Source organism: Dermacentor silvarum, chromosome 10, assembly GCF_013339745.2.
Source record: "Dermacentor silvarum isolate Dsil-2018 chromosome 10, BIME_Dsil_1.4, whole genome shotgun sequence".
Classification (NCBI taxonomy): domain Eukaryota; kingdom Metazoa; phylum Arthropoda; class Arachnida; order Ixodida; family Ixodidae; genus Dermacentor; species Dermacentor silvarum.
In genome coordinates this window covers 666,484-686,746 of record NC_051163.1, presented here as the reverse complement: position 1 = coordinate 686,746, position 20,263 = coordinate 666,484, and the positions used below count along the sequence as shown (strand labels likewise).

The 20,263-nt window shown below is 45.3% G+C and overlaps 1 protein-coding gene across 1 annotated transcript in view; it reads left to right on the top strand.

The window, feature by feature from the left end:
- Positions 1-20,263, top strand: part of LOC119431274 (prolyl 4-hydroxylase subunit alpha-2-like) — a 58,901-nt gene that overhangs the window by 8,761 nt on the left and 29,877 nt on the right. Inside the window, exons 2-7 of the mRNA XM_037698743.2 lie at positions 2,935-3,113; positions 7,285-7,449; positions 10,003-10,163; positions 12,459-12,504; positions 14,303-14,406; positions 16,344-16,514. Of these exons, the coding sequence (XP_037554671.1) occupies positions 2,935-3,113; positions 7,285-7,449; positions 10,003-10,163; positions 12,459-12,504; positions 14,303-14,406; positions 16,344-16,514 (826 nt within the window). The remainder of the gene's footprint in view (positions 1-2,934; positions 3,114-7,284; positions 7,450-10,002; positions 10,164-12,458; positions 12,505-14,302; positions 14,407-16,343; positions 16,515-20,263) is intronic.

Sequence of the window (20,263 nt, the reverse complement as noted above, 5' to 3'; positions counted from 1 at the left end):
ATTTGTGCAAATCGTCGTCGTCATCTGTACATACGACTCATCATCATCTTTTGTCTCGTGCGGTGCTTCGTCTCTGACTCGGGCGACTGCTCGGAAATAAAGGCATCGCATTGGTCAACGTCTCACAATACAAACATACCCACTTACTGCAGTCGACAAAAATAATTGTTCAATTTTAGTTAATTGGGCTGCTCACAGCGATAATTATCATCTCACTTTGTGCCCCCCTGGCCACATAACTTATTTGCACAGGTGATCTTCGCGTGCCTCCCAGTGCCTAATTTTAAGAAAACCATAAAGCTTAGTTTTGAACAACCTGCATGATCAGGCACAGCCGCCAAGCACATGGCTGTATTGGGTAACGTCCTTTTCCTATAAGCACGGAGAAACCGTACCTGGCTTCGCTACAGGTCTTCTTCCTCTTTCTGGGGTTTTACGTGCCAAAACCAGTTCTGATTATGAGACACGCCGTAGTGGAGGGCCCCGGATTAATTTTGACCACCTGGGGTTCTTTAACGCGCACTACAACGCAAGCACACGGGCGTTTTTGCATTTCGCCTACATAGAAATGCGGCCGCCGCGGCCAGGATGCGATCGCGCGATCTCGTGCTCAGCAGCGCAATGCCTGAACTGACTGAGCCACCACGGCGGGCTAGATGGCGCGAGGTAACACTCGTTTTCATGATGACAGTGGCGGCCGGGGAATAAAAACAGCGCGAACTTCTTGGCAATAAATACAAAAAAAGAAGAAAAAAAAAAGTGATTTGCCCTCTCAAGCCTTGTAGGTTACAGGTGCTGCTCTAGCCGTATAAAACGCGGGTTTATCGTGAGCAGAAACGGTGAATTTCGGTAAATGATAAAGGCTACTATCATCATCATCATCATCATCATCATCATCATCATCATCATCATCGACAGAAGCTGACCCCCCCCTCAGAAAAAACCTGGATCCGCCCCTGCGCAGGCCTTCGTCCTGCAGTGGGCATAAACATAGGCTGATGATGAGGATGACAGCTCTGTTGACCTCTGGGTGCGAATTGCGAGTTCTTTCTTGACCGCGCTAGTTGTCGTCCGATAGGTTTCCCAAATAGATTGCGTAAGTGCTTCATGCAGACATCCCAGATTCCTAACTTTTCATCAAGCGTATCGAACCAGAGTCGCGCAGTCTGCCCCAAATAGAAATTGACACTCATACGCGTTGTCGTCGGGTCCCACTTGTTTTTGCTGACGCGCTCATACATAGGCAGCCATTTATCGATGTCCACTGAGCTTGCGCCGCTGCCTGTGCCGGGACTACGAGGATCCAAGAGAATGACCGGTGACGGGCCTTGTACACGCTGGGTAGCTTGGTCGTTGGTTGTGGGGGTAGCAACGTGCCGTCCGCTGCCACGATCCAGTTCCCGGTATTGTAGCGAGCTGCCCCCGCACTTCCCACAAAGATGTTACCGGGAGAAACTATATCATAATGATCAGCCTATGTTTATCACCACTGCGTGACGTAGGCCTCTTCAAGCGATCTAAAATTAACCCTGTGTTGCGCTAGCTTATTCCATCTTACGCCTGCAATTTTCATAATTTCATCACCCCACCTAATTTTCTACCATCCGCTACTGCGCTTCTATTGTTCCACAGGCTATCTGCCCTACGCATTACATGGCCTATCCAGCTCAACTGCTTTCTCTTAATAGCAACTAGAATATTGGGTATCCCCGTTTTCTCTCTTATCCACACAGCTGTCTTCCTGTCTCTTAACGTTAGGCCTCACATTTTTCGTTCCATCACTCTTCTCGCGGTTCTTAACTTGTTCTCGATCTATGTTAACTTTCTACCTCACATGTTAGCACCTTTAGAATGCAACGATTGTAAACTTTTCTTTTCAACGACACTGGTAAGCTCCCAATCAGGATTTGCTAACGCGTACCTGTATATATTTGCAAACAGCCCTTATTCTACCTCTTCTGATTCTTTTGTCCTGTCCTTCCTACCTGTTCTTTAGGTCCTCTTCCCATCACGCTTTGCTTGTAGACAGAAATTCCCTTTCTTCCTTTATTTTCTTCAAATTAAGGCAGCAAGTCGCGACTACAACTGAAGCTTGATTTAAAGAAATCGATGGGACCCAGAATTATTTTGTTAAATTGAGAGCTTCGGTAAATAGACCAAAATAAGCGTAAAGTTTGCCTGCGTGGGCTCAGTCAGCAGCACGCGTAATCAGTTATCATAAACAAAAAACCACCGTAACCAAAGCAGGTTTCAACTCTGCTTAGACATAGGCTCCCTACTTAGACGGAGCAGCTGGCGCCATCTGGTAGAGCCAACGTTGAGCTTGCAATGTTGAGCACAACCGGACTGAAGCGCGCAGAGTAGGTGCACGTTTCGTGTGGATACTCCTGCGCGCAGTGCGTCTATAGTTCACGTATATGACTTATTGTATTAAAGCATAGTCACCTGCCATCTACTGCTTCCTTTCCCTGCCTCTCCCTCTTGCTCCGATAAAGAGTGGTAGACCAGAGACAAGTTCACTCGGTCGACCTTTCCCCCTCTCTCTTCATAAAACCTTCTCCTACTCCTCCAGCTCAACTGGGTGCTACTGCTCAGACCCTGCAACGAATAGTTTCGTAAAAGGAGAACGGCCCCGTCTGAAACTGCCATGATAATGCTTTTACCGCAGCACTATGTGGATACATTTCGAGGCATTTTGAACACAACCCGTCTCCCCTGATCGATTTATTTAACCATTGTTTCCCATCCAGAAACTTTGTTAAATATTGCTGGCGTTGAGTTCGCATCGGTGAATCGAGGTGTTCATCCCATTGGGCTCTATGAGTATTTGACGGTGGATTTCGAACGGAACTTCGTTAAATCGAAAGTTTCGTAACATCGCGTTCGTTGAATCTGCAGACATGAGCGTACCACACTATCCTCTATCGACTGCAGCTTTCTGAACGACTACTACGAGACGACGGCGTCCAAAGACCGGCAGCTGACGCACTCTGCGGACGAGCACGAGTACGACACCCGGACGGCCAGCCCCATCGACGCGTACAACACCATAAAGCGCCTGTCAGTGGACTGGAACGAGATAGTGCATCACTTCAGGGAGCCCGACTGGATGGGTGAGTATTCCATTTGTTGTATTTATTTACAGGGGTCACTGTACCAGCTTTACGTAAATAAAGCCTTCGGCGGGAGTGGGCGAGACGAGTCATGCTCACTGTGATAAAATTGAAAAGCTAAGGAAGTGCAAACTAAAGAGTCTCGAAGGTCTCGCCTATAGCAAGCAATGGTGATGCGTGTTTCACAGTAGATAAACAAAACGCGAGCATAAAGCACGAGCCAAAGATAATAAAAAAGTAAGGACAAGAGAGTACGAACGAAGCATAACAACATAGCAACATTGCTCATTGCCAAACGAAAAAGAAAATAAAATGCAGGAAAGAAAGAAAATGCAGAAAGACCATGCAAAACACGAAATTACTTCCGATGGAGGAATTATTATTTAAAAACTCTAGTTTTGGTATTTCATGGAGAAGGGTTAGTGTGAGAAAGGCAAATCGTGCCTGTAGCAAGCTTCTTAAAAAATCACCAACTAAAGCATATAAACAGCACGCATCGTTTCCTGTTATGCAACGTCTCCAAGGTGATGCTGCATAGCACAAGTTAAACGTATTAAAAAGCTACCACGAGCAAAAAAACTTTATTTTTTGCGACAAGCGGGGCGCCTTTAGAGTATTGGGGTAAAAGGCCTTGGCTTCATGCGGGCGGCAGATTTTCAACGAAAAAGAAAAAATAACGTACAAGCACTAGGCCGGGAAAACAGGTGAACGCAACTGTCCACCGCCACCGCAACCGTGCGGCAGACAAGTGGACGTGCCCCCTCAAGTCTTTTACGACCTTTTGATGGCGCGAGACACGTTTTGCGATTGTGTTCTCTACCTCATCACCAACAGTGAGCGTGAGCCACGGGCGTCGTCAATTCACTCGATGGGCTACTCTGTGGATATTGATGCTCCATGAAGCACTATACACCCGTCCGAGACTTGCGTATGCAGCATTGTCGAAACGATGCGGCCGACTATTAAGCGGTGCTGGAGTGTATATCTCTATTTTCGCTAATGAGTAACAAGCGCGTAATTCGGTAGATGTAGGGCGGACGATTGAGGAGGGGCATACCTGCTTCGGTAACGTGATTTTCAAAACCCCCACTCTTTTGCCTCTCTAGGAAAAAAATAACAAATACGAATAAGTACGCGCCTTGATCCGATGATCGAAGGCCTAAGACAGACTGCAGGAATGCTCCAAAGAAGTGTCATTGGCCGCAGCAATCGCGTAGCATTTGATGACCCAACAAGAACCCAAGGCGTGCTAAAGCGCAGGGTATTGCCAAAAGGCGGCTGTCATTTAGACCATCCTATAGTGTATGCCTTTGCTTCCGTTAACGAAAAGCGGCAACTTAGGTCAGCAGACCTGCAAGGACGCCTCAGGTAGGAGTTGAAAAAGAAAAAAGAACTTATTTCGGTAAACTTGTCTAGTCACTCACATTTTTCCCCTCCTTTAAGCTAGGTCATCTGTAGCGCAAGCTTAAGGCTGTCCGCAGCTCAACGCTTTGTCTCAACGTTCTGTCCATCCATGCCCTCCCGATTCAAGCAAAAAAAAAAAAATCATATGGCCAGCAAGCAAGGTTAAAATAGTCATAAGAGAGGGAGGGAGAACAGCGGTCTGGATGGGATAGCGAACGGAGGCAGGCTGTTATTAATTGCCACAAAGCAGTAAAAATGGGGTTGGGCAGGTGGTGTGATGCAAATAGGAAAATGCACAGGTACAGATTGCAGGCGCAAGACAAGGTTGGAGGTCGCTGAGAGATCCCTTATCCCTGCAGTTGACATAAATAATAATAATGATAATAGAGCATAATAATATTAAGAAGAAGAAGGAGAGGAGGAAGAATATTGATGATTATAATGATGATTCAGCAAGATAAGCGTTGGATATGTTTGTGGATAAATTATCGAGTTCCAATGCCTTAATTCTTCCTTGCAAATTGGCACTGTATACAACGGCCATACATTGCGTGGCTATCCCCAGCCGAAAGCCGATGTTTGAAGTTCATTTTGAGCTTTTATAAATGCTATCTATTATCTTTTTTTTTCATAACAAGATAACGCAGTCACACTGTGTGCGAACATCATCGGGAAACAGCGCAGCTCTCGTTTTGCGAACAGCCGCGGTCGTCTTTGTTTCCCGAGCACGAAATCATGGCGCGAGCTGCCTCGATCGCGGCCGTGCAAAGTCGTTGGCTTGATCGAGGGCTTGTATTGTATAACATTTTCTATTTGAATACAATCCCAGTTCTAGTGTCGTACTCCATACACTGCTTTCGCCCTGACATCATGGTGGTCATGCTACGTTTCAAATTTCTGAGCTTCGCTAACGACTCGGCCTCCCTTACTTCCGCGGAGTCGGACGGATGTGGTAACAAGTAACTAAAAAATTCGAGGACACCTAAGTGCTTCTTATGAGTTGCGAATGCGAAAGCACTAATGTCCAACTGAACGCCGCTGAGCGGTCCTTCAAGTTTTGTGCTGGGAGTCATCAAAATCCTGCAAATTATCCAACATGATGCCATGAACACTGGCACATTCCACACCCGTGCACAAGTTATGGATTTCAAATACTTAGTTACACGTTACCATATATAATAAACAAGTTTAAAATCACGCAACAAAATGTAACCACCCCCTTTTTCTTTTAAAAGCAAGTAAGAACTTTTTATTTTTCTTCCTGATGCAATATAATATTGCTTCAGAGAGTGCCGTTTTAAGAAAGCTAAAAGTGTACTAATAATAAATGCCTTGCTGTATTATCACTTTTGCTACCCTACTCTACTGCTTTTTATTGCTTTTTTCTGACGACGCTATAATTATCTGTTGTCAAATCCGTGTACTCTGTGTTTTCTGCCCTGCACTGCCAACTTCAAAAAGGACATGGGAGCTTTGTCAAGCTGCTTTTTAGCGGCTTTTACGACCACACGCCTCAAACACGTATGTAAACATGCGTGTTGGAAAATAAATTCAATAGCTCAATAGTTCAACAGAGTAATGTTTTGGAGTTTTGCTGCGGGATATGTTATCGAGTTTCGTGATTAAATTATTAGAGGTTATTTTTTTGTACAGTTTCTACGTCATCATGTTGACTGTAGACAGGAATAATTTCGACGATATTACGAAGAAATCAAGAACGCCGCATGCCACCGTGCCGGCTTCCGAGTGCGAGACAGCGGCACCCGCACGCACGCGTCACGCGACGAGACAACCCGTCTCGCCCCGCGGCGTCGCGTCGCCGTATCTGCTCCGTCGAGGAGCACTGGTGACGTGGCGTCGCGGCAATGCCCTCTCCCCTTACGCAACACCTGATACGCCAGCACTCTAGCAGGGGTTTCGATTCGCCCGCTCTGCTCCATCGAGGCGCACTCGTGACGTGACGTCTCAGGCAATGAGAATTTAAGTGCCGCTTTGCTGCTGCAGACGCCGGATTTTCCGCTCAATGGTCCATTTGATGCTTTCGCATCAAAAGTGTCTGGTCGAGGCCAGCGAGAAAGGCGAAGAGGCGCCTTCGTTGCGCGGAGAGCAGTGTAAGCGCTTCTGTGAGGTTCAACTAAATGGTGCAGCTCTAAGTAGCTGGCATGTAAATTTGTGCCAGATTTCAGATTCTGCCCCCCCCCCCCCCCCCTGAGGCCACATAGCGCGTACAGACGCGTAAAAATTGATTGAAGTGACCTTGTGCGCACTTCACGGTGGCGAAAGCGTAAGTTTCGGTCTGTTGAAAAAAAAAATGACGATTACAGAATGCCTCATTCGCTGGGTGTAACGTCTCGTAGGGACACTCTCGGGCTATTTAAGGCACCTTATATTCAAGAGCTCCGGATTAATTTAGAACTCCCTGGTGTTCTTTAGCGACTGCCTAAATCCAAGCACACGAGCTTTTTTTCCTTGCATTCCGCTGCCGTCAAAATGCGGCCGCCGCGGCGGGGATTCGAACCCCCGACTTTGTGCTCAGCGACAGAAACACCCCAACCACCGAACTATACCGCGGTGGACGTTGATGTCCAGAGCTAGTTCGCGGCGGGAGTATATGTTAAACCGCATACGTGTTTACATCAGAGTTGGTGTGGTTATGTTACTCGTTCTTTCCCGCAATATCCTGAAGCGTGCCTGCTTTACCGTACTGCAACAAGTAACCAGAGCTGGTGTGCTTGATTTCTCGTGTTTCGTCCCTCTCAAATGGCAGAGATCGAGAGGCTGATGGTGGAGTCGAACAGCACGTTCCCGCGCCAGAGCGACCTGTTGGACGCCGGCGAGGCGCTCATCCGCATCCAGAAGACTTACCGGCTCAACCTCACCGACATGGCCAAGGGAGTCATCATGGGCCACAAGGCGACGGCGCAGCTGACCGGTACACATGCCATAACCTGGCCATCGATCTATTCTTTCGCACATACCTCATAAATAAATTTAACGTTCCCATGGCATCGAGTGAAAGAGACTATTTTCTCGCGTTTTAATTTTTAGCATTGCATCACTTATATTTGTAAAAAAAGATTTCCTCGTTGAGTTACTGAACTCTGTGATTCAAACGTCTCCCAACTAAGAGAATACTACGATACAGAAGCAGGTTTTCTGCAATTTTTGTATATCTCGTTTCCATTTGTGTTGACGTTTCACTTTTCTTTCATTCTGGATGGACAAAGTAAACGTACAGGGGTTTTCGAGGATTGAGCCCGGTTGGATGTGCCGCTACAAGTCACCAGAAAATGGGTAAAAAAGATCAGAGAAGGAGAGACGACGTAACCAAGTCAGCATACGTTCAATTTTTCATCCCCATATCGCAGGCCCTCACTCCGAGTTATTGGCATCATAAACCGCAGCGTCGCTGCGTAAATCTTTGCATCATCAGCCTATGGTCGGCTAGCGAATGTCTCAACATCGCACTCTGTGGACGTACGTATTATGCGACGATCGCCTCGGCGATCCTGTCGCCTTCGCGTGACGTAGCACTTAGTCAGCCAATCAGCTCATCCGATTTTGCTCAACCAGCCAATGAACGCGCTCCTGACGGCGATAGCAGCGCCGAAAGTGATTGTCGCAGAATACGCCCCGTGTGATAGAACTTTTCATCCGGCGGGGAGGGAAGGGCGCGCAGAGAGTCTTTCCTCCTCTCTGGCTTGTGCAAGCCGGCGCCGGCGCTGCTTCAATGTGTTGCCATCGCGTGTTGCGGAACAATTTGCAGATGCTTTAGCCCGCTCTCGGAGAAATTGACGCGATGTCAGTTCGTATAAGGTCGTCAACGAACCACTACCTTTCAGGGCAGCTTTAACTACAGCATGAGGAAATGTCTCTTGGCTGCGCAAACATGCGACGAGCATCAGCAGCCGTGGTGTGTGTGTGTGTGCGTGTTGTGAAGTCTCTTGGTTGTATCGGTGTTACTTTTACTTGACGAAGAGCAGCGGTGCATGCGAATTGCCGGTGGGAACTGGAAAATTATTTTCACTATCTCGACGCTTGGCGAGGAAAGTAAAACATAAGAGTGCATGATCGTGTACGGCCAAGGCGATGCAACCCTGAAACACCTAAGCGCCAAATGTTATACAATATTTGCGTCAGCCACTGGCATTGTTCTCATGCAGTTCAGGTCTCACAATAACAATGATAATTCTACAATCACTATAGCATGTTGAAATAGCAATGCTATGTCATGTCTACGCTAGCCACCTGTATCAGGCCGATGGCGTTGCTCAACACAGTGATCACTGCGGTTGGTAAACCATGATTCATGTAAGCTTTGTGCTTCGGCAATGCATTTTAGCCCTACAATGCAGTAATATCCAAAGGGGATCGCATAAAAAAAACCTGACGGCTGTTTGTGAGGATACAATTACCAAAAGACGAGTGACTACATCGCATGGAGAACGGTACGAAAAAAATCGCAAAAAAGTACTGGCTAACGGGCGCAATAAGACCTCGCATGGTCATGACGAAAGCTTGGGCCTTGCGCTATATTCTATATCTATAAACCTATAATGCAGCATCTAGCCCGGCTTCGCACAATAGCACCGTTCGCAGACGGTCGATCGACCACTCGACAAGTGCGATTCACACTGTACGGTATGAAGCTCTTACTAACCGAAAATTTTATTAGTGGGCGGAAACCTCATCCAACTGCAACAAGCGAGGTAGTCGCACAATGTATATTAAGATAACATTTTGAACGCTTTTCAATGTAAACAGCACAACTTATTTTGTAGCAGAACTGGCCCCACACTGTTCGGATCGCCAGATGTTTCATAACTACTCATTGCTGCTAAACCACAACTTCGAACTACACAGAAAATTCTGCAGTGAGGTCACATTAGTGAAATCAATTTTCAGGAGTACACAACTGATCTCAGAGACGGACTGCAAGCTCAAACATGCGCGCACATGTAGCGCTTGGTGTTCCGTGCACCTTAACGCCGCTGAAACTCTAGCCATTCTGGTTTAAATCACTTCAGTACGTCCCACAGAACCATTTCCAAGGCAGGAGACTCCACATCATTAGAACCAGACGGGGCGACGCGAAAACAATCGCCATAAATTGCCGCCGAGCGTATACCTGACATACAACACGGAGCGCTCGTCCAAGACACCTTGCCCACTGCCCAAAGATGGCGCCACTGCCTACAGAATATGGCGGCGCCCATAAACAAACAGTACATAAGAATTTTCTTATTTGGGAGACATTGTGACTGCTGTTAAACCAAAAATAACGTAGGATGTTTAGCAGTATTGCAGTTGTCGCATTGCATAAACTGGCCTCTGCAATGCAGGGTAAGTATACAAATCCTCAGGAGAGGTTAGGGTCTCTAAGCATATACTAAAAAAAGACAATAAACTGGCGCTGAACAAAAGAAAGGTAACAAGAAAGAAAAAAAATCAACTTTGCCTTCCTCTTTTTACCTCCGATATGCAGCGCGAGACTGTCTGTACTTCGGCCAACTGCTGTACAGCAAGTCTGACTTCGAGCATGCCACCAAATGGTTCGAAGAGGCACTCACGAGGCTGAGCCTCGAGAAGCAGCCGTCCATCACGCCAAAGACGGTGCACGCTTACCTCGCCAGCAGTCTCGAACAGGTAGGCCCCACTAGATCAACAGGTGACTGTGACTGTGCTCGCATTAGCAAGAAACACGATGTCGGGATCTCCTAAAGGGACCTGCGGCAAAAGCTGAAAATTATAATCGTTATTATGATTTACAAACGTCAGAAATACGAAGAAAAACGGGATAGCAATTGTCTCCTGAGAGGGACACCACACCCACCTGGTTGAAGAGGAGAGAAAAAATGGGAGAAAGCGATGAAGGAGATAAAGGATGAAAACAGAGAGGAATAAACGACACATCAGACAGTCAAACGCAGAGTACCAGCGTTACAGACTTGAGTCCAGTTCCGTGGTTGACAGGAATTCTAGTACAGCTTTGTGATCCTCACATCGAGTTGAAACACGAACTTTTGGAAGCAAGATATCATAAAACGCAGTTCAAGCAAGATGAAGTTGTTGAAACATGCTCAGCAGCACACAGCAACAATCGAGGACAGTTGGACAGTTTAACAGCAAGTTCTGAAGCGTTTTGCTGGAGTCAGACATTTTCGGATACACACAAAAAAGAAGGAAAGAAAGAAAGGAAGAAAGAAAGAACGCCGTTTTCTAACAGACTGTTATGATTTTGGAGCTAAATCAGCCATTGGATCACGAAGAAAATTGTTCCCAGCAAATGCGCTCTTAGTATCCCACAAAGTTCCACTGAGTGCTACATTTGTTTGCATATATGTTTTACTTAGTTGGTGCAATCTGTGCAGAATGGGATTAACATGTTACACTTATGTGGAAATACATCAAGAGTGATATACACTAACAGTGGCGAGAAGTTGGACAGGAGGAACAGCCGATGCTCATGGTGTGTTCGTTCCACAGTGATTGTAAATAGTAAGTGTAAAACTTTTTATAAATATGTTCCACTTTGGGCAACTTAGCTTTAACGTGCAAGAAAGCGTGAAATGGGTTAATATTTTGGTCAAAATCAAGCACATTTTGCACCAACACCGTTTTCGTCACGGTTGTTAACATTTTTGCTTAACTTAGAGTTCTGATGTGCTAACCATCGGCGAAGTGACTTCCTTTCTCGCTAATCTTGTCGCGACAGCTTCTTGCCACTGCGCAACCAATTCTCACCACAACTGAGCAAGTGCTGTGAATCTTATTCCTGCAGTCATTTTTTGTGTGGTTGCTTGATCGCTCCTGTGATGTCAGTGCGCATATGCATTTATTTGGGACTGAAACATACACAACGTTTATTTAGAACCGTAGGCAGCTCGAAAAAAAACAAAAAAAAAATAAGCCGATTATCGTGGACGATGTGGCACATGCGCGCCTGAAAATTAGACTTGCTTAATAAGGTTTTCTACCTTCTGTAACCGCTTGTCTAGATAATGACAGTTGTAACTAAGCGTCCGTGGCATGCGTTTGAACTCTCTTTAGCTTGTTAAACGGCTCTGGCAAATATGTTTCTCAGCTCTGTCATATAGCTAGCCTCTCTACTAGCATTAGCTGCGTTCATTTAGATCACTCTAAACCGTTCATGACATCTGCAACTCTGAAAGAGATCCCTAGATTGAAGACACTGCAACAAAGCTTACTTTCGAAGTTCTTGATCTCATGGGTGTAATGTGAAATATAAAGAGACATTTCATGTAAATTCGAAGCAGTAAGGCTGTTTGAGCGGGATGAGTTGTGAGTTTAATTAATTATATAAGACCTGAACTATTTTTACCACTTCTAATCTATTGTGTAAATAACTAGGCACATTTCTCTCGGCATAGATTACCAGTTTTTTTATCGCTTTCCCCTTTTACTCTGAGTGAACTAACCAAGACTTCGACGAGCTTTCGTGAGGCCTGGTAATTCCTTATAAGAAATTAGAGGGGTTGCGGTGATGCACAAATTCAAAAGTTGACGGATCGCAATCCCGATGGGTTCCTTGTTTCCAGCTCAGTAGATAGTACGTCGTCATCACTTGAAGTAGCAGCGCCAGCGACGACGACTAAAGTTTGTCTTGGTCACTCACCACAGAGTGTTTTTTGTTTTTTTTACCATTAAGCCCAACACGAGGCATCATCTCCAATAAAGTGGTCTGTATGCAGTCTAATCATTTCTTATGTTTTCTGCACAAGTATACGAAATGTACTCTGTATTCTTGTACAATAATTTATTGAGAATTACATGAAAAAGGCGCCCGATGTGGGTACAAAATGATGTAAAGGCCGCATTGAAATGTTTCAGTAAATATTTCTCATTCGTTGACGCATAAAACTACGCGCAGCGCAATTATTTTAACCCTGCCATGAGTCTGATATGTTCAGTCTTGTCTAGCTGGAGGAACAGCAGCGGCTGCATGAAGAACAGCGCTACAGCACGGGTAAGTGGCACTATTACGTCATAGTTTTATTGATTGAAAAGGGGCCTTGCAACACTTCTCACTGATGCAGATCTGTATTTGTCTGCGCTTTCCGGTTCAGTCGTCAGAACGACGTTCGATCAGGAAATGAATGGGATTATATTTTGTTGTTGATCTCTCCACCATATGAACGTAATCTGTGTTATTATCATCTTCAATATATATGTTGCTACAGAAGAAATATAGAGTAGCTGACTTATATACCTACCTGAATTCAATTTATATTAAAACGGAACAAAAACCCATTGATAAAAATAAGGTTGGTTTTTATAAAATCCACTAGTCCAAAGTTTGTAAATAAGGGAACTCGGCATACTTATTCACGGAAGCGGAAGGAACTTACTTTTTAATATTAACTGTGCTAGCTAACGCAAGCTAACTACCCGACTATGGGAACTCCTCAGCTTTTAATGTTTTTTGCCGGTGGTCTTCTGAAGATGTTCTGACCTCCTCCATACCAATCAGTCCCCTGCTTGCATTACAGGGAGGCAAAACATATACAGGGTGTTTTAGCGAACACTTTCAAAAATTCTTAAAGGTTGCCTGTGGCAGATAGCACAATTCTAGTTCATGAGCTGGTCTACTCGAAGAGGCGGACATTACTTGCACAAGAAATTGAAATTCATGACCGACTAATCAACAAAAAATAGCTAATTAAGCTTTTAACTAATTACCTGAGGGCCCGTATTGCAATTTGCAAATTGTAGCCATGGAGTTCGCAAGGCGGATTCACTTGGAACGAATTCTCGGAATGACACCAGTTTCGAGATATTAATTCCCAAATTTTGGGGAGAAATCCATTGGCGTTCCAGTTAGTCTCTCAACGAAACGTCGCTTTAGGCATTGAAGCACAAAATTGAAGAAAAAAATAATGCAAAATCTCCACTGGAGTTATCTAAGTGTACGTAAGCATACCCCCAAATTTCATTTGGCCCACCTCAAACTTATGTTGGACCAGTCCTAAATTTCAAGTTCGCCCACTCCCAAATTTAAATTGGGCCGTCCCTAATTTCAAGCTGGCCCGCCCCCAAACTTATGTTGGCAACCACCCAAATTTCAAGTTATCCCACAGTCAAATTTCAAGTTGGCCCACTCCCAAATTTCATGTTGGCAAACTCCCAAATTTCAAGTTGGCCCACGAGCAAATTATAGTTGCCTCACTCCCAAATAAACTTGGCCCAACCCTAAATTTTAAGTTGGCGAACCCTCAAATTTCAGTTGGCTCACCCCCAAATATAAGGTAATCCACCTCCAAATTTCAGTTGGCCCACCAATAGTGTAAGCCTTACCATGCATTTTCTATGCAGCCCTATGTGAAACCGTGATAACGTGCAGCTGTACTTCGCATCTCTGTGTGGAAAGCATAATTAGCAGCATGGCGAACTAGCCCTGGACATCATCATCATATATCCCGATGTATGCCTGTGGGTATTCTTCGCGATAATATTTTTTTGTTTAATTTGTCCCCTTTCGCTCATAAAACTAACAATCTCTACATTTACACTATTATAACGATTAAATGTCTTAACTTGGCAAATTACATATTTTTGTACAGATACAAGGCATTGCACTTTCCACATGACGGGGCTGGGAAACTCACCAAAGAATGCTTATGCATTAAAAAAGAAACCACGGTAAATTTCGAAAAGAAAAGGGAAACATAAGTGTTACATGGTCCCAATAAATTGTCTGGTTGTGATTTGAACTTATGCCGTTCGTGTTGCTTCTGTTACCGTACTTATGCATTGGTGCAATGAAGAACCTTACGCTGAAGTCAGTCCGAAGATACCCAGCCTTGCAATGCCCTACGCCGAAGGATACCTGGAAACGTACAACAACCTCTGCCGTGGAGACAAAATCCGGGTGAGCTGCTTTGAAACTTACTTGTTGCGTGCGGATTTTTTCCTGGTTTCCTTGGCATTCGCGCTTACACCGTCTTTTGTCACTGTGATCAACGCTGTGTCATTGCCCCATTGAAATGAATTCGCCAAGTAAAACCGACCTAAACAATTCGTGCCAGCCAATACGAAAGGCTGGAAAATAGGTCATCGGAATAAAGCACGCTTTAGTAAGCGACATCGCGTTATGGCCACGCAAATGATAAGGAGTAGAAACGCACAGAAAAGAGCTAGGGATGGCAGTTTCTGAGAATATTGCAGTACATTCTTAACCAAAGTTTGGTACGACCTGTACAAAGGTAGTAAAGGTTTGTCTCATGAGCTGCTCCAGTTGTCTGTAACGTTTTTAACAGCAACTGCAATGGTATGTAATAGTTCTAGGCAGCTTCCATGCTTTCAAAGCTGCGATGTCATCAACAGTCTGTTACAATTGCTGAAATGCACCGTTTAAATACTGTAATATATGCGAATAAAAAGTTTGTGCATCGTGATGCCATCTGTTTTATCGCCTGGTGGTGGTTACCGTATAACAAAGGGCGGAGGACAGATTATAGGTGGTCCCCAGTGTGTGAACAGTAGCACTCTACAGTGTACCAATGTTGCGAGGAGCTTGGTCCCACCTCTGTTCAACCATGCAGATAAGCCTGTAGCGCAACTGTGTACGCACACACACCGGCATACGCGCACCCTCTCTTGAGAGCACCTCTCGACCAACTCTGAGCACTCCTGCTCAGCTCTAAAGGTTGGTGTTCCTAACATTAAAAAGCCTTGGTTGTCCAACTTTCTCTATTTGCTCTATTTTCCTTTGTCAGCTTCACTAGGTAAAGTTACTAGCTCAAGCAATAATCAATTCATGCGACTAACCTTTACTGATAATCATCGGCGGCTGAACTAATGAAGCCTTTGCCCGGTGGCCAATGTTGAAATAAATTGCTACCCTGACGAATTCAACTGATCTTGTCCAGCCGCTGCTTCACGGCCGCTGGATAAAAACTTTTTCATATCTAGCGGCCGTGGCAGGTTGTATGCCGAGGTTTTCATCAATCGGCCACTGTTCTTCAATTGAAACAGAGTCCTCCTATACGTTATTCAAGTGTCCATGGCTCCCGTGAGCCTTTTATCTTGTTTCGGTTTTACTAGCGAATACTAAAACCGAAACTATTCTGTTCTTTAGCGAATACATCCTGAAATTTATTAAAAAAGTTTACCAGTAACGCTCGTACCGAAATGACACACCGCGACAGTGAACAAAGCAACACAAAATGTTCTTGCCAATTTACTGCAGCCAACTATGGAACAGCCGAATATAGTTATTCAGAACAGAGTGCTCGAGGTAGGGAGTACTCCGTTGATTGCAGTGAGAGAGAGAGAAAACATTTGTGAGTCCCAAAGGAACTAAGACCCCAGTTCGGGCTACTTTGTAGCCTCATGACTCCAGGTCCAGCACGTTCTTGACGTGCTGCACCCGCGGCGGCTACCACAGTCAGCTCATTGTAGTTAAAAAATGCAACAGATGACGGGCATAGGACCACGCAGGGCGAGTGCTGTCCTGTGTTTTGTGTGGTAGATGCATAGTGTAAGATTTTACGGGGAAGCGCTCATATTGCTCTTACAAAAGCCGTTAAAGAAACTTTGTTGCCTGTCTGATTACATATCTTCGCCTTCAGTAGACTTTCTATTTAGATGCAAATAATTGTTATCTCTAACTTTTAGAAATGTGTGTAGTCGTATGCTATTGAACCACAATAAACAAAACTCCACAGAATACATTACCTACAGCTACACCCCAGTCATAAATAAATGCCTATTGTGTTTCATTAATGCTCGCAACAGAGAAGCAAAGTGTATACTTATGTATTCTAATTATGTATTTTATGTACGTCACCACCACCTTGTGCACAGAATGCTACCGAAGAGAAGGACCTGCGCTGTTACCTGAGCGTTCCGCACCCGTACTTCCGAATCGGCCCGGTCAAAATGGAGGTCATGAGCTTAGACCCTTACATCGTCCAGTTCTACGACGTCATCTGGCCCAAGGAGATACGAGCCATCCGCAGCATTGGAGACCCAATAGTGAGTCAGTTTCGGATATTCCGCAGAGTTAGTATCACGCCCGCTTGTGACGAACTTTTTCTTTTTCTCAATAAAGAGCAGCGGAGGCAAAGCTTTGCCACTAGGCTTCTTTCCGTCTGTTCACCGCATTACTGAAAGAAACTTTGTCATTCCAGTGTAATGAAATGCGTTTTGTCGGTAAAGCAGACGAGAAAATTTTTATACCACTGCAAACGCTTCGTGGTCACTGTATGTATCAAAGTTCGCTAGCTGCCCATGTTTGTGTCGGCAATGTGTAACCTAACCTGTCAAATCTCACAGGTCCACAAGTACATTATTTTGCGCACTGTTCCCGAATTCTAAAGAAAAAAAAATACGTTCCGAAGTTGCTTTGCCGAGGCAGTTACTTCGTCACTAGTAGCATTGAAAGAACTGAGTAGAAAGCCTACTAGGTCACCTTGCTGGTACATCAGGGTTGCGAGCTCGCATAAGTAGTCCCATTGGCTGCTTGATTCTATAATTCTTGGGAATTAAGATTCCTGGAGATGGCTTCCAACCGTCCTCTTCAAGCGCATTATTCAGTGAAACTCCGAAACAAAAGAGACGGGTTCGTATACTGTCATTCTCAAACTGGCACAAGCAAATAGCACATGTGCGCAACAATAACTGTGGAACGGTTCGTGAGCGAATATTTCGGCAACAATTTCGCGGATTTCTTCTGCGTGTGAAAAATCCGCTCACTGTTTCCGGTCTGTTGCATAAGAATTGGACGCCGCAAAACGACGCAGGACGACGATGCAGAAAGTTGCTTCATCCTTTTTTCATAATCCCTTCAATTCTGTCTGACACATATGATCTCATCGCAGTCGCACTTTCATACATTTTAATCGCTCTGAGTTACATAAACTCGCGTCCGGATGGTAACACCATGATCACCGGCGCTGGAAGATGAATAAATCTTCCCAAGAATGGCGGCTCGGCTTTCCTTCATCGTTCAACGCCACGACTTCATCTACAATGAAAGCACATTCACCGCAACGCAATTATCTGTAAACGAGAACAGATGCCGTTTCGGCACAATTGCGATATAACTGACACGACAAAGCCCCCTTCTTTAAGTAGTCCTACTGAGGTCTTCTTACTTTCCATCGTAACGCCCCCCCCCCCCTCCCTCCCCTCTGCGTCTGTGCGGTGAGGGCGGACGCCGCGGACAAATCGTGTGATCCCGTCCTTGAAGGCGTTATAGCGTCTCGTTCACGCGTCCATTGTACCCGGTTAAATTAAAATGATAGGCGCCCGAAGGTTAATGGATGCCCACCTTTGTGTTTGCAAAGGCGCCCTCCACATCGGCGTGACCGACGTCCAAATAGATCGCGCAATAGCGAACCGCCACGTCCTCGGCGTCGCGTTATTCCGAAGGCCGCCGTCCGCCGCGCCAGCTTCACGCGTCGTCATCGACAGCGATGGCACGTCGATTACCGGCGTCCAGTCTTCTCAGAACGCGTCCGCAATAACGGTCCGGTAAATTGGTATCGCCGCCATCTTTGAGCAACGCTTGCCTACGCACGCACGCACACAGGCACGCGCTTCACAAACACAAACGCGCGCGCACATCTTGATGTGTGGCACGAAGTAATAAGCACGCCCGTAAAAACCGCCGGCCAACTGGGACACCTGATGGCAGGTGCTTCTACAGACACTGTTAACCCCTTTGAAAAACTGCCAGTGACTGGTAATCACTGAGAATAAGAGAAAACGCTACGTAGTCCACAATTTTTATGGCCGTTGAGGTCAACGCTATAGGTTTGCACTGTATTTCAGAGCCATTGCGCATGCATGAGCCCTTTTCACTTAGTTTATTCCTTTTCCATAGAGTGCCTTTTCGATAACGCCATGTGGCCGATGGGACTGTGTAAGATTCTGCGCACTTAATACATCACTGTGTTAGAGCTGTTCAATTACATTCTTTGAAAAGCAGCTATGTTTCACCGACATATTTGAATATAGGACTCTCCAAGTGGACCACAGCTTGTATATTTGCAGTCTGTCGCTGCTGCGAAGTTTGTAGATTTGTTGGTAATAATATACGGGCAAATGCCAGCGGGATCTTTCTTGTCAAGAAAGCACAGGGAGAGAGATCTCATGCGTTTTAAAGTTACTGACCCGTATTTGTCATAGAAGTTGACTAATTAGAGGCTCAGCGCCTTATATATGTAGACAACATACTACTAGCATTCGAAGTTGGATGCACTACCAATTAATATTATTTGCACGCTGTGCAAGATGGGATATCAACAAATTACACCCGAGAAAGGCAATAGGATATTGCCGTATTTACACGAACATAGGTCAAACTCTTTCTTCTTGTTTCTTTTTTTTTGGAATGTTACCTACATTGAGCTATTAATCTATATTCGTAGCACGGCTTGCAATAGTACGGAGCTAACGAGGTTCCTTCGTAGTAAACGCTCTAATGACAGTCTTGAGATCATCTAGACTGACTGGATAATCTCCAAACTAGTCTGTATCATTTGGACCTGGATAGCCTGGCCAATCTCAAGACTAGCTTTAAAAAACAAATCCGCCTCCAGTCCGCCCTGTGAACGTGGACGTACAGCGAAGCTGTGGCCGACGTTAGACGACAAGCACCAAGACCAAAAGCGGAGTATGCACACGCGCGCGCGCACATGTGCAGAAGTGCAGCATGCATCCTCATCCTTATTTTTTCGCGAGCCCAATATCATAGATCGAGCTAGACTCGAGTCAATACGGTACTTAAAGCGCTACCGCGTGTAGCCTATTCTCACAATGAAGAATAAACTCATAATCTCATAATGAAGATTGAATACTTTGTTGTAAATTATTAATCTTCAAAATCACAAATCCATTTGACGCCAAAAGGGCGAAGTTTAAGCAAATCCATGCAGTGCTCATCGTCCGGATATTGCTATCTTAGCAGCTCCTCTAAACACCAGCGCCGCAGTCGACTCTGGTAGATTTTGTAGGATACTCTATGGTCGTTGCATAGCGGACATAAGATAGGCTGGTGGTGATATCGTCACGTTGTCATGAAGGTGAAGAACGAGACCACGGCACAGATGAGAGTCACGAAACTATTTAGGTACAGGGAGAACTTGTGCCCACAAAAACAAGTTGCACTCGGGCAGAACGATAGTGACGGGTGCATGCGCGGATCGTCAAAATCTGATCCAGATACGACGGCTTTTTGATACATGACTCGGCGTAGATTCTAATGTGCAACAATATTCGCGTCGCGCATGCAACCTGATGACGCGAGATTCAGCGACAACATGGAATCGGCGACAGCAAGCGAGAATGTTCTGATAAATGCGGGCGCGCCTTGCGCCGAGCGGTAACTTTAACAGTGGTTTGTATGTGAAAGGGCGATCACCAGAGAAGCCATAAGTAATGTACGCCGGTCAACATTGTAAAGACGTATTCGTAAGGTGTCAGCATCAGCTGCGATAGTGCTGCGTTAATATCACAACAGGTAAGTATGAGATGGCACTTAGAAATACGCTCGAGGGCACCGCACCTATTCTTCATACTTAAAAAAAATTAGGACAGAAACTTGTCACAGGAGAATTGTCATATATAGTACGGAAGCCCTTCACTTCACGTAATCATTACTTATTAAGCCTATACTCTACCCTTGAAGCAAACATAGGCGAGACGAGAGCACCTACTGTGACTGACCTGACCAATAGATCACTCCAATGTGGAACTCATTAGTTTCAGCAACGTCAGTT